Source organism: Mesocricetus auratus, unplaced genomic scaffold, assembly GCF_017639785.1.
Source record: "Mesocricetus auratus isolate SY011 unplaced genomic scaffold, BCM_Maur_2.0 Super-Scaffold_100015, whole genome shotgun sequence".
In the NCBI taxonomy this organism is placed as follows: domain Eukaryota; kingdom Metazoa; phylum Chordata; class Mammalia; order Rodentia; family Cricetidae; genus Mesocricetus; species Mesocricetus auratus.
This window is the reverse complement of record NW_024429198.1, coordinates 64,960,828-64,975,774: the sequence shown is the minus strand read 5'-3', so window position 1 is coordinate 64,975,774 and position 14,947 is coordinate 64,960,828. Positions and strand designations below refer to the sequence as shown.

The 14,947-nt window shown below is 41.3% G+C and overlaps 1 protein-coding gene across 2 annotated transcripts in view; it reads right to left on the bottom strand.

The window, feature by feature from the left end:
- Ube2d2 (ubiquitin conjugating enzyme E2 D2) overlaps positions 1 to 14,947 on the bottom strand; it is a 30,781-nt gene that overhangs the window by 5,516 nt on the left and 10,318 nt on the right. For both annotated transcript variants that reach the window (XM_040758103.1, XM_005065270.4), the window contains exons 2-5: positions 9,868 to 9,931; positions 2,180 to 2,211; positions 2,024 to 2,101; positions 1,838 to 1,943 (exon numbers count right to left, since the gene is read on the bottom strand). In XM_040758103.1, the coding sequence (XP_040614037.1) occupies positions 1,838 to 1,943; positions 2,024 to 2,101; positions 2,180 to 2,211; positions 9,868 to 9,931 (280 nt within the window). The remainder of the gene's footprint in view (positions 1 to 1,837; positions 1,944 to 2,023; positions 2,102 to 2,179; positions 2,212 to 9,867; positions 9,932 to 14,947) is intronic.

Sequence of the window (14,947 nt, the reverse complement as noted above, 5' to 3'; positions counted from 1 at the left end):
AAAAAAGTAAGACCAAAGTGAAGGGAGTAAACATCAGAGGCTTGGCAGCACTCAGGAGGCAGGGATGGGGAAGAGATGATCTTTGAGTTCAGGGTCGTCCAAGGCTGTATAGTAAAACCCTGTTTCCAAGGGAAAGACAAATACAACTCGACCCCCAACACACACACAAATCCAATGTGAGATGCTAACCTATGCTAAGACTAGAACTGAGAATGCAGGTTAGTTTAATGGTGGAGAGCTTGCATAATGTGCAAGAGGTTCTGTTTATGAGTTCAGTTTTCTAGCAGAACAAAAGCAGATCTTCTAAATCCTAGATTGAGAACACTCGTCAGTGCCAGTGAATTTCAATTTTTAGAAGCTCAAGTTCAGAGAATATCAGCTGTCAAATTTCCAACAACAGACAAAATTAGTTGTCTGACATCACTCCATTACAAGGAAACTTCAAGGGCACTCCAGGATATAGGAGATTGTCTTAAAAACGAAATAAATTCTAACTAGGTACCAGTAGCTCACACTTGTAATCTCACACTACAGAAGCTAAAGCAGGCACACTGCCACAAGTGGAGACCAACCAATACTACAGAGCAAGACCCTGTCTTAAAATAGTAACAGGAAGGCTGGGCCTTGATGGGGCATCCTTTAATCCCAGCACTTGGGAGGCAGAGGCAGGTGGATCTCTGAGTTTGAGGCCAGCCCGCTCTACAGAGTGAGTTCCAGAACAGCCTCCAAAAGCTATAGAGAAACCCTGTCTTGGAAAAAAAAAAGTAACAAAAAACAACCCACCAACAAAACAAACAGGGTGCCAGTGAAATGGCTCAGCAGGTAAACCACTTGCTGAACAGCCTGCCAAGCCAAGTTTGATCCCTGGAACCCGAAGGCAGAGAGAGATAGCTGACTCTATGAGTTGTCCTAAAATTGTCATGCAGTGCTGTTGCACTGCCCCTACCCAACACACAGGAACAATAAAAAGTAAATAAATGAAGTCAAACAATCACACATTCACCTCCTCAGTGGTAGGTTGTTTGTTTATACTTTGAAGGCAGGACTTCACTTTGTCAAGCTAGCCTCAAATGTGCTATGCAAAGAAGAATCATCTCGAACTACTACTGATCTTTCTGCTTCCACTTCCCAAGTATTAGGATTACAGTGTATATACCACTATAACCTGTTCTTGAGTATCACAATCAACAACCTGGCATCATACCATGGATTATCTATTCTTGAAAATTAAAACTCTTCTTCACTGTTTTGACTCAGTGGTTAAGATGACTGTCTGCTTTCCCAAGGGACCCAGGTTCAACCCCTGGTACCCACATGGCTAACAACTGTCTGTAACTCCAAGATCTGACACCCCCACACAGACATACATGCAGATAAATAAAATAAAAATAAATTATTAAAAAAAGAAACAAGTAGCTGGGCGTTGGTGGCACACGCCTTTAATCCCAGCACTTGGGAGGCAGAGGCAGGCAGATCTCTGAGTTCAAGGCCAGCCTGGTCTACAGAGTGGGTTCCAGGGCAGCCACCAAAACAATACAGAGAAACCCCATTTCGAAAAACCAAAAAGAAAAAAAAAAAAAAAAAAAAAAAAAAAAGATATGTACGAAGTTAAGACCACTAGCTGCTCAGAGAACCCAGGTTCAATTCCCAGTACCCACATAGTGGCTCACAAGTGTCTGTAACTCCAGTAACAGCTGATCCAACATCCTATTCAGTCACCTGGAGGAACCGGGCACATACATGATGCAAATACATAAAAGCAAAAAACACTCATGTTAAATTAAAAAAAAAACAATAAAATCAGTTATTTCACCTTGATATCAAACTACCCCATTACCTTTTGAAATAGTTAGTGCTGGAGACCACTGTGACCGTAGAATATCAAGACAAATGCTGCCATTACTGTTAATATTTGGATGATAAATTCTTGTTGTAAATGCAACCTGAAGAAAAAGAAATCTTTGTGATTGATTTACTAGTATCATACAGAGCATATTAAAAGCAATGATCTTATTCCAATTACCTTAGGTGGTTTGAAGGGGTAATCTGTAGGGAAATGGATTGTCAAGAAAAACACTCCACCCTGATAGGGGCTGTCATTCTGTTGATAAGAAAGTGAGATTTAAAATGAATACACCACATAAAGTAGTTATTAAAGAATTAAAATTTGAGTACTTACTGGCCCCATTATCGTAGCCTGCCAATGAAACACTGAAAAAGAAAAAGAAAATCATGTTAATGATATTCACATCACACCTCTACTGTAGAAACCTATCACTCCCTGCCTAATCAAAGTTCATTTATGCCAGGTGGTAGTGGCCCACACCTTTAATCCTAGCACGAGCAGACAAAGGTAGATGATCTCTGAATTCCAGGCCAGTCTAGGGTACACAGGGAAATCCAGGACAGTCAGGGACTTATTTCCAAAGGTAATGGAGTAGTTGTTTGATATCAAGGTGAAATAACTGATTTTGTTGTTTATTGGTTTACTTTGAGATTATATGTTTTTCAAATTATTTATTTGTGAGCATTTTGCCTTAATGTTATAGAGAAACCCAGTCAAAAAAAGGAAAACAACAACAAAATGAAACATCAAACATCAAAGTTCATTTATAAACACTATAATGACCTCCCCCCCCAAGACAGGGTTTCTCTGTGACAGCCTTGGCTGTCCTGGAACTCTCTTTGTAAATTAGGCTGGCCTCAAACTCAAGAGATACCTGCCTCTGCCTCCTGGGTGCTCAAAGGCACTGCCATACCCTGGCAATAATTACTATTTTCTATGGCCAGGATGAAGACTCTAAACCAACTGTGATTCCAAACCACCAATCAATGAGGGAGGGAGGGAAGCAGGCAGTCTTTAATCCCAGCACTCCAGAGACAGACAGGCAGATCTCTGACTTGGATGCCAGCATGAGATCCATGACAGACAGGGCTGTTACAGAGAAAGCCTGTCTCCAAAAACAAAACAAAACAAAAACAATCAAACAAAATAAAACCACCCACATCAAAAACTAAACCAAACCAAAAAACGGACAGTCAACTTAAAAATAGGTGGAAAGGGGCTGGAGAGATAGATGGCTCCAGAGTTCAATTCCCAGCAACCACATGGTGGGTTACAATCACCTACAATGAGATCTGGTGCCCTCTGCTGGCCTGCAGAGCAGGCATACATGCAAACAGAACACTGTACATAATAAAATTTAAAGAATAGGAAGAGAGGCTAGAGAGATGGCTCAGTGGTTAATCGTGCACACTACACTCTTGCAGATCAAAGTTCAGCTCCTAGCACCTGAATCAAGTGGCTCATAATGACCATAATGACTCCAGCTCCAGAGGACCTGATGCCTTCTTCCGGTCTCTGGACATTTACACTCCTGTGCACATACCCACCTATCTCACACACACCACCACGAGCAAAAACACAGTAAAACCATCAACAAAAGAACTCACACAATTTTGAGGCCAGGAAGATGACTCAACAGGAAGAGTTTTGCTACTAAACCTGACATGAGTTTGAGTCCCAGGACTCATACACAAGGAGAAAACCATCTCCCAAGTTGTTCTCTGGCCTCCACACATTTCATAGCACACGCACATGCACTGGAGCTATGCCTACAACATTAATGCTGGCAAAGCTGAGGCACAGTGTTCATTCTAAGTAAAGGGTCTGCTCTACATGGTGATTTCCAGGTGAGCCACGGCTGCATGGTGATTCTATCACAAAAGTCACTAACTTACCAACAAACAAAACCTGTTTCAAAGCCATGCCTGGGTGATAAATTTGTTGACAAAGTGCAAACAAAGGAAAATCAGTACACCAATTAAATATTAAGGACAGGTCATTGCTCAAGTTTTTAATCGTTTGAATATACCCCCCTAGTAATTAAACTCTTCATACTTTTGAACAACCAATTATTAAATGATTAAGTAAAAGTAGTTGAGAAATTTATTTGAGACACTACATCTGTCCTATTATCTTCAACCAAGTCCCATAGAAGAATCAAAGTCCTGGTTAAAGAAATAAAGAGTTAGCTGGGCATTGGTGGCTCACACCATTTAATCCCAGCACTCAGGAGGCAGGGGCAGGCAGATCTCTGTGAGTTCGAGGCCAGCCTGGTCTATGGAGCAGTTCCAGGACAGCCTCCAAAGCCGCAGAGAAACCCTGTCTCGAAAATCCAAGAAAAAAAAATTTAAATATGGGCTGGAGAGATGGCCCACCAGTTAAGACTGCTTTTCCGGAGAACTAGGGTTCAATTCCCAGCACCCACATGGCAGTTTCAACTGTCTATAATTCCAAGATTTGACACCCTCCCATAGATATATATGCAGGCAAAATACTAATGAACAAAAAGAATACATTATTTTAAAATTTGGGGGGCTGCGGAGATGGCTCAGTGGTTAAGAGTACTGACTGCTCTTTCAGAGGAACTGGGTTCAATTCATTGTACCCATATGGTAGCTCACAACTGTCTGTAACTTCAGGATCCAGCACTCTCACACAGACATGTCTACAGGCAAAACACCAATAAAATTTTTTAAAAAATTTTAAGTATTTAAAATTTTTAACAAAAAACCCAATAACAATGACAAAATCACTATTTGGTAGTAAAGATCAAATGGACAACTCAATCTATTTTAAGTAGCATCCTTCTGGTTAATCCTCTTATGTAATTTAAATCTGTGTCTATTGTACTCCATGTCAGGTTCCAAGAATCAGAAACTAAAACATTCAAATAATAATTTCAAAACACTGAGGTTTTAAGCATAAAAATTTCCAGCAGCTAAGTATTAATTCTTTGTTCTTAGCCTTCTGAGAGCAATCCTTTATTCTTGCTAAAAATCATACCAGATTCAAGAAGAAATTAAGAAACTGGTGCAGAGGCTGAGGCAGAAAGATTACTCAAGAGTTCAGGCCCAACCTGGGCTACCAGGGTGAAAAGTCCCAAAAGACAAAAGCAGTGCCAGGTGAAAACACCCGACACCAGGCCTGACCATCTGAGTTTGATCCCCAGGACACACAAGGTGGGAAGGAGAAAAGAACCAATCCCTACAAGTTGTCATTTGACCTTCAAATATGTTCAAAGAAACATCCACAACCACTGCCTGTTATGGGAAACCTACAACTGCCTACACAATATATCAACAAAATGTAAGATTTGAGAAAACATCAGAACGAGTTTCTGGCTGTGAAAAGGTAAAACAGTAAAATACCAACATTCTCAAGTGGTACTGCTGTCTTAGTGTTCTACTGCTGTCAAGAGACACCATGACCGTGGCAACTCTTATATGTTCAACTGGGGCTGGTCCATTCCTGTCAGAGAGTGCCCTGTGGCTCGCAAGCAGACATTGCGCTGGAGAAGTAGCTGAAGGATTCCACATCCAGATCCTTAGCGGGAAGAGACACTGGGCAGGGCTTGAGCACCCCCACGACACACTTTCTGCAACAAGGCCACACCTCCAATAATACTATTCCCTGATACTATTCCAATCACCTCAACAGCAACGTCTTTCATATTCATACTCCAGTGAAGACACCGCACTGTATCTGAGTGAGACTATACTTTTGAGAACTTTAACAATTTTATTATTGCTGACTGCATATGAAGTATGGGTACAGTGTGCATGTGCCACAATGTATGGTGGAGTGGAGGTCAGAGGACAACTTTCAGAGTCAGGTCACGCCTTCCACCATGGGCTGGAAGATCAAACTCAGAAAGTACGTACGCCCTTTTACCCAGTAAGCAGCTTACTGGTCCTGCTCCCGAGAACCTTTACCAGCAACAGCAGTAAGAATACCTATTGGAATCACTAACAGGTTTCCCTCTGGAGCCTTATAACCCTGGCTCTCTTTAAGAGAAAGAACAGCTATATAGCATCTTACCCAGGTTTCAAATGACAAGGGTTCTGTAAACAGTTTGAGAAGTTCCTAGAGGTTTCAAGTAGAAAGAATTCCAGAAATAGTTATCAGTCAAAATATGGACCCATCCCAATGAGCATAAAATATCACTGCATTTTACAAAAACATGTTAGTTAAGGATCTCTGGGGAGTTGTTTGAAATGGGGTTTCTGATATGAAAATAAAAGAAGGGTTATCCCTGGTGAGTAGTGCTGGCTGGGTATTGAACCATGGTCTCATGCATATTAGACAATAAAAAACAACAACAAAAACTACGGGCTAGAGAGATGGCTCTTTCAGAGGACCCATGTTCAAATCCCAGCACCCACATGTCAACTCACAACCATCTATAATGAGATCTGATGCCCTTGTCTGGCCTGAAGACATGCATGCAGACAGAACACTGCATACATAATCTTAAAAAAAAAACTACAATTACAACTTTGGCTTGATGCTGTCAAATCAAATTACAGAAACGGAAAACTATAATCTGTTGTATAAGCATTTAAAGGTTGATCTTTACAGCTCAATAATTACTTTTTAGCACTACAGAAGAAGCCTTGCAGTTACAACAATAAGAATATTTGTTAGTTTGAAATTAAATCTTCAGAGACCTATGTCTGAACACACAGATCCCAAGAGAATCATTTCACCAAGCTCAAAACAAAATAGATTAAGTATCTTCAGCTTACTTCAAAGAGGAAAAAATTGAACATGGAAATTTGAATAAAGTAAAAGCCTTGGATGTCATGAAACACATCTTTGATCCTGACACTGGGAAGGCAGAGACAGGTGGATCTCTGTGAGTTCAGACAGCCTGGTCTACAAAGTGAGTGCCTGATCAGCCAGGGCTACATAGTGAGACAGTCTCCAAGACAAAACAAACAAAAAACTCAAAACAAACAAAACCTCAAATCCAAAAACAAATTTACCAGTCCCTCTCCCTCTATTGCCCCCTTCTCTGTGAATGTGTGTTTGAGTGCTAGGTACAGGTAAGAGGATTGCATCAGATATTAGAACAGCAAATCAGTAAGCCCCAGCTATCTTGTCTCAGAATCCCACAATGATGGAGGCTAGAACTATAGGTCCAGCCAGGTGTAATTGCATCTGACTTGTTATGTGGGTGCTAGAGAATTCAAGGTTTGCATAGTAAACGCACCTACTGAACCATCTCTAGCCCCCACCTTATTATTTGTTGTTATTTAGTGCTTTTTTTTGGTTTTGGTTTTTCACGACAGGGTTTCTCTGTATAACAGATCTTTCTGGCTGTCCTGCAACCAGATTTGTAGACCAGATTGGCTTCCTTGGAACTTACAGAGATAGTTTGAGATCCTCTTATCTGGACTTCTCAAGTGCCAGGATGTTTTGTTGGGGTGTGTGTGTGGTTTCTTTTGGGGGACTGGCCTGGAACTTGCTCTATAGACCAGGCAGTCTGCCTCCCGAGTGCTGGGGTTAAAGCTGTGCACCACCACTGCACCTAACAAGTACCAGAATTATAAACCCATGCCACCACAACCAACTTCCACCATTTTCCCCTCTCTCAAATAGGATCTCACTAGCTGTGACTGTAGTGGTGCACGTCTGGCACTTGAGAGGAAGAGGTGGCCAGCCTGATCTACAGAGTGAGTTCCAGGATAGCCAGGGCTACAGAGAACCCTGTCTTGAAAAAAGCGGGGGGTGGGGGTTTGGTTTGCCTCACACTGTAGCCTTTGCTTCTCAGTTATTAATTATAGAAGCACACTACCACAGCTAGCAATACAGAGAAACCCTGTCTCAAAAAAAAAAAAAAAAAGAAAGAAAAAGAAAAAAAATTAGTGTGTGTGTGTGTGTGTGTATGTGAGCATGCAGATGCCCAGGGAAGCCAGAACAGACTGTTGGAATTGGAGTTACAGGTTGATTTGAGCTATCCCTAGGTGCTTAGATAGAAACTCAGGTCTTCTAGAAAAGCAGCAAAGCAACTTTAACTACTGAGACATTTGTTGACTTTGGGGGGCACTTAGTGGCACCTCATTATAGTTTTGTTTCTTGAGACAAGGTCTCACTACAGCACAGGCTGGCCTTGGACTCAATTCTCCCATCTAAACCTCTCAGGTTCTGGGATTACAGACATGCCACCATTCAGCTTGTATTTTCTTTCTCAATGTTATCATTTGTAGCACATTAAAATAGTTTTTGTTTTGTTTTTTGGATTTTTCAAGACAGTGTTTCTATGTATAGCCCTGGCTGTCCTCAAACTCGAGATCTTCCTGCCCCTGCCTCCAGAGTGCTGAGATTAAAGACATGAACCAACATCACTGGGATGTTTTGCTTTTTTTTTATTTAAGTAAAGTCTAAGTAACCCACTTAAAAAAATGATTTGCCCTTTGAGGGTACTTAACTTTGCAGGACAGCAATTTTTGCTATAAGAAAAATGTAATAATACAAATCACAATAACAACAAAGCAAAAATCAATTATTTGGGCATGCTTAAAAACTTCCTACCAGGTCTGGTGGCATACACCTTTAATCCCAGCACTCAGAGGCCAAACAGATCTCTGTGAACTTAAGGCAGGCTAGTCTACACATTGTTCCAGACTAGCTAACCAGAAAAACACAGTGAGATAAGAGGGGGAGAGAAAAAAAAGAGGGGGTGCACAGACCAAGAGAAAACATTCCAAATCATCAGCGTTTAAAGACTCACACCCGGGCCAGTTCACACCTTTAACCACAGCACTCGAGAGGCAGAGGCAGACAGATCTCTGTGAGTTCAAGGCCAGCCTGGTCTACAGAGAGAGCGTTCCAGGACAGCTAAAGCTCAAAATACAAACACTCACACATGAATCCTAGCATTGGGGAGGTTGAGACTAGAAGACTGTACAGACTATGTGAGTCTGCTTTTTTGTTTTTAATATTAACTTTAGTATTACTGTATTAAACTAGTATTAAAATGTTAGTAAGGTCAGTGAGCAGGTAAAGACATTTGAAGCCTGACAACCTTGAAACCTGACAACCTAAGTCAAGTCCCTGGATAGAAGGAAAGACTCCCCACACACAACACACAATAAAAAAATAAATGTGAATTTAGCCTAGCTAGGGATGTTTCTCAATAATACAAGTGATTGACTAGCATACACAAGGACCCTGGGTTCAACCCCCAGTACTGTAAACAACTTAATTATTATGCCTGCTTTCACAGATATGAGTCAGTAGAATATAGTCAAAAACAAACAGTATATACCATGACATTCTTTTTTTTTTCTTGGTTTTTCAAGACAGAATTTCTCTGTATTGTTTTGGAGGCTGTCCTGGAACTCGCTTGGTAGTCCAGGCTGGTCTCGAACTCACAGAGATCCGCCTGCCTGTGCCTCCCGAGTGCTGGGATTAAAGGCGTGCACCACCAACGCCTGGCTACCATGACATTTTTTTTTAAAGATTTTATTTATTTATTACATATACACCAGATTGAATTGTAGATGGTTGTCAGCCACCATGTGGTTGCTGGGAACTGAACTCAAGACCTCTGGAAGAGCAGTCAGTGCTCTTAACCTCTGAGCCATCTCTCCAGCCCCCTACCATGACATTCTTAATGAGCAAAATAGCCAGGTGTAGGCAACAGCTCTTTTACCCCAGGAAAATACCCTGAAGAAAGGATAGACAGAAAGAGACCAGAGCAACTACAAAGACAACACTATCAGAAGAAGCTCAAACAGGTTCGGTTCAGGCATGGAGGCACACACTTTAGTCCTAGCACTCTGGAGGCAGAGACAGGCGGATCTCTGTTGAGTTTGAGGCCAGCCCAGTCTACAGAGCAGAGTGCCAGGACAGCCTCCAAAACAATACAGAGAAACCCCGTCTTGAAAAACCAAAGAAAAAAAAAAAAGACTGACCTCCACATGCAACCTGTGCTGCTTAAACTGAAATGCGTGCACATGCGACCTCCAGAGGAAACACTGTTATGTTGCTTTACTCAACTCCATCAAGATACTTACTGTCATCTCCAACAGGACCTGCTGAACACTGTGCTGGAGGATCTCGGGCCAGGTCATTCAATTCCTTAAGAAAAAGACAAAGAAGAAATGTAACTTTACATAGTTCCTAAACTTACCTAGTTAACAAAGGACACTTTTATGATTATTCTTCAGTCAGAGGAGCAGACAGTGAATCTTGGAAGTACTGAGTTTTGTTTGTTGTTGTTGTTTTCCCGAGGGTGGGTAAACAGGTTCTCACTATACAGCCCTGACTGGCCTTGAGAGATACATCTTCCTCTGCCTCAGATTCAAGTATGTACTACCACACACTGCAAAGCTAGTTTTATGGTTTTCTTCTTTAAAGGTATTTATTGTATCTTACAAGTGTTTTGCATGCATGCATGCATATATGTATACTATCAGAAGATGTCAGATTCCCTAGAATGGATGGCCTTGAGCAACCATGTGGATGCTAGAACGTAATTCTGGTCCTCTGGAAGAGCAAAAAGTGCTCTTAATTGTTAAGCCATCTCTCCAGCCCCCAGAGCTGATTTTAAATGCAAGCTAATTGTGCTGGCCACCTTCTCCTGCTTCATCCTCCTTAAGTAGTCATGGGTAACGAACTCTTGGTTCAGTCTGATTTCTGGTCTTAGTCTTATATACTTACAAAAATTACAAGCACTTTTTTTCTCCTTTAAAATCAAAACAAGGGCTGGAGAGATGGCTCAGAGGTTAAGAGCACTGACTGCTCTTCCAGAGGTCTTGAGTTCAATTCCCAGCAACCGCATGGTGGATTACAACCATCTACAATTCAATCTGGTGTATATGTAATAAATAAATTAAAAAAAAGATCTAAAATCAAAACAAAAAAGTTAAAAGCTGGAAAGTGTTTTTTGCTGCTTTATTTTATTCATTGTATATGCGAACAACAGAAGACAACTTTGAGGAATCTGTTTTCATCAACTACTTTTGTTGTTTGTACCACACTGTACTCCAGGCTCTGCACCGTGAACTTCCAGCTAATTCTGTCTCTGCCTCCCATCTTACAGAAAGGATGCTGGGATTACAGATGCATGCTACATGTGATATTTTACATAGGTTCTGGGGACTGAACTCAGGCAAGCTGAACCAAGTTGCAGACCCTATTTTTGTTTTTTGAAATGAGGTCTATGTTGCTCAGATGGTATTGCTCTCCTGGGTTCCAACAGTTCTCCCATGTCAGCATTTTTAATGCTGGAACTAGATGGAAGGCAGACCACCAGATCTCCAAAACTGTTTATTGTTTAATTAGTTCAGGCTAACCTTGAATTTATGGCAATCCTCCTGCTTCAGTCTCTGAATGCTACCACCCTAACCTATTTTAAAGAAAAAAAGTCATTATTTTCCTTTTATCTTTTCTCCCTTCCACCCTTTTAGCTTTTTGAAATGAAGTCTCATTCTGTTACTCAGGCCTGGTTTCAAATTTGTGATCTATACCTGTCTTAGAACAGAGCTCTGGAGCTACATGTGCACACCGCCATGTAGTTTCCCAGCTGCCCCTCCCTTTGAAATAGCCACAGTTGATCTATACCACCAAGCCTGGCGCTAAATTATTTGAGGGGAGGGGATAGAGAGGACTCAATGTAAATTTTGTTTTGTTTCATTTTTTTTAAGACAGGGTCTCTCTGTGTGGCCTTAGTTTGCCTGGAACTCACTGAGAGCCACCTACCTCTGCCTCCTCTCTTGCTAGGATTAAAGCTGTGTGCCACCATGGCCTGTTCAATGCCAATTTTTAGAATATAAAACTGTTACAAAAAGCTTTTAAAAATAAAAGGATTCTGAAACTACACACGATACAACACTCTTTGAGAAGCTACTTGCTTAACTTCATGAAAACTCATGATACAACACTCTGTGAGATACTACATACTTAACTTCATGAAAACCAATGTTATAACACTGTTTTTCAAACTATGTGCTTAACTCCATGAAACCTCGCGATACAACACTGTCTGTAGACACTACACTAGATCACCTGACAAAACGCTGACTTTCAGCTGATGTCTTATCACCAGTGTAGCAAAAAGAAAAGCCTTTAAAAGGATGTGGGAGGCATATAATGTCAGCTACTGGGGCTAAGAGCAACATCAAGGCTGCCCAAATTATGAGGAAGTTTAAGGCTCGTCTGGGTAACCTAGTAAAAGCTAAAAAAACTAAGCTGGGGATACAGCTTATGGTAGGGTAACTGTATATCATGTTAGTTCTAGTGTCATTCTCCAGAACGTCAACAATATTACATTCTTAATTTCCCAATACCAAAAAATATAAGAATACATAATTAACTAGACTTAACATGTTATACAATAGAGTTTTAAAAAAACTATCCAGATGGTGGTTTCTCTGTGGCGTTGGAGGCTATCCTGGGACTCACTCTGTAGACCAGGCTGGCCTCGAACTCACAGAGATCCGCCTGCCTCTGCCTCCCGAGTGCTGGGATTAAAGGCGTGCGTCACCAACACCCGGCTCCTTCCTTTAGGTTTTACTTTAACTATTGCCTTGGCTAACTACTCACTCTCCTTCCATTTTATTTTTTGTTAAGTACTATGGAAAACCTCAAGTTGCTTTTTTTTTGTTGTTTTTTGAGACAGGGTTTCTCTGTGGCTGAACAAAACCAAAGCAATCTGGGAAAAGGCATGTTAGACTTATGCAAACAGTGAGGTGGTTCATGCCAAATTCCAAAACAACCTTCCTACAAAGGCAATTGGACACAGAATCCATGTGATGTTGCATCCCTCACGAATTTAAACTACTACTAAATAGTAAATAATGATGCTCCCTGGTGGTCTAGTGGTTAGGATTCAGCTCTCACCGCCGCGGCCCAGGGTTCAATTCCCGGCCAGGAAAGCACTCTCTTCTTCTCTGCACCTTAGCTGCCTGCTTCTCTCTTGGGGACTGGAGAGATGGCTCAGAGGTTAAGAACACTGTCTGTTCTTCTGGGGGTCCTGAGTTCAATTCCCAGCAACCACACAGTGCCCTCTTCTGGCATGCAGACATACGTGCAGACAGAACACTGAATATGTAATAAGTAAATCTTTAAAAAATAGTAAACAGAAGTGATTACAGGTGTCTGCTATCACTCTTGTTGTCCCCATCCCCCATGTTCAATAGTCATATAGTGCTATTTGTTCTGAAACCATTTCTTTAATACAGAAAAGGCAGCAAGCAGAGGTGTTCTGTATAACAGAAGCATGAAAATATTATAATGTAGGGCTGGACTGATGGCTCAGTGGTTAAGAATACTAGCTGCCCTTCCAGAGGTCCTGAGTTCAATTCCCAGCAACCACATAGTGGCTCACAACCATCTGTAATGAGATCTGATGCCTTCTTCTGGCAGGCATGCATGCATGCAGGCAGAACCTAAATCTTAAAAAAAAAAAAAGAAAGAAAAGAAAATACTATAATGTAGCTAGGCACAGTGGTGGTGCACTCCTTTAATCCCAGCACTTAGATGCAAAGGCAGGCCATCTCTGAGTTCTTTGAGGTTAGCCTGATCTACAGAGGGAGTTCCAGGACAGCCAGGTTACACAGAAACCCAGTCTCAAACAAAATATTACAATGCATCCACATGATGCCTTACATTATCCCTCCACTCTTCTGAACTCCACAGGGACCAAATACACATATGGTGCACATTTATCATTCACAAAAAGACTCATGATTCCTACTGCCTCCCCTTCTCAAGTGCGAGAATTGCAAGTGTTGTCACCATACCAAGCATTAGAATGATTTTTAATGAATCCAAGGAAGCAGAATTATACAGTACAGTGCCTTCAGGTTGGCTAAGCATGAAAGGTGCTTTCCATCAAGCCTAGTCTCTACCTTGGATCCACAGGGTGAAAAAAATATAACTTCCATAGGTTATCTTCTGACTTCCATGTGCACTTTGTGACACACGCAATAAGCCGGCCCATGTACCCACACACAACAAATAAAATGTAAAGTTTTAAAAATATCCCAGCACTCCAGAGGCAGGGGCAGGCAGATCTCTAGGAGGTCATGACCAGTCTGGTCTACAGAGGAAGTTCCAGGACAGCCAAAACTACATAAACCCTGTCTCAAGACCAAGACAGACAGACAGACAGACAGACAGACAGACAGACACACACACACACACACACACACACACACCCTCCCTCCCTCCTTTTAAAAATAGGTGGGCAGTGATGGCTCACGCCTTTAATCCCAACACCAGGGAGGCAGAGACAAGTGGGTCTCTGAGTTCGAGACCAGTCTAGTCTACAAAGCAAGTTCCAGGACAACCAGGGCTGTTACACAGAGAAACCCTGTCTCAAAAAATAATAAACCCTGTCCCGAAAAACAAAAATAAATAAATAAAATTTTAAAACTTAAATATATGCAGTACAAAACTAAGCATGACACGATCAATCAAAATTAAGACAGTAATGATTTTCTCTATTGTGTGTGTATGTATTCATGTTTGTGGCCGTTTTACCCGCAGCAAGCAGTCAGAAGACAGTGTCAGGCCCTCTGAACTGAGTTACAGACAGTTGTGTCTGCCATGTGGGAGCTATGAAGCAAACCCAGGCCCATCCTCTGAACAGCAGTTAAGTGCTCTTAACTGCTGAACCATTTTTCCAGCTCCTACATTATACATTCTTCAAAAACAATTACCAATTACTTCTTCCTTCCTCATAAGCACTCTACTTTTTCCAGAAGGCATCTGCTGAACAAAATACAGCTAACAAATCACTATCAGAGCCAGCAAGATGATTTAAGTAGTTACTGCTTTCCTAGAGGTGTCAAGTGATATCCTACAGACACTGTGATTTGCATTTCTATAATGAGCAATGGCGAAGATATAGATACTAGAATCCTCATAATAGCTGTTAGGACTATAAACAACTACCCAATTTAGAACATAATCTAGATTCCATTGTTTTGTATGTATACAAGAGTACATTCATACAAAAATCAATGCTTTAGCATAACTGCTATTATTTGAAGCTGGAGACTCAACCCAGGACCTCCTATAATTAAGAGAAGGCATTCTTATTAAAGTAGAAATGTTAGAGAGACGGCAGTTAAGAGAGTATAATGCTCT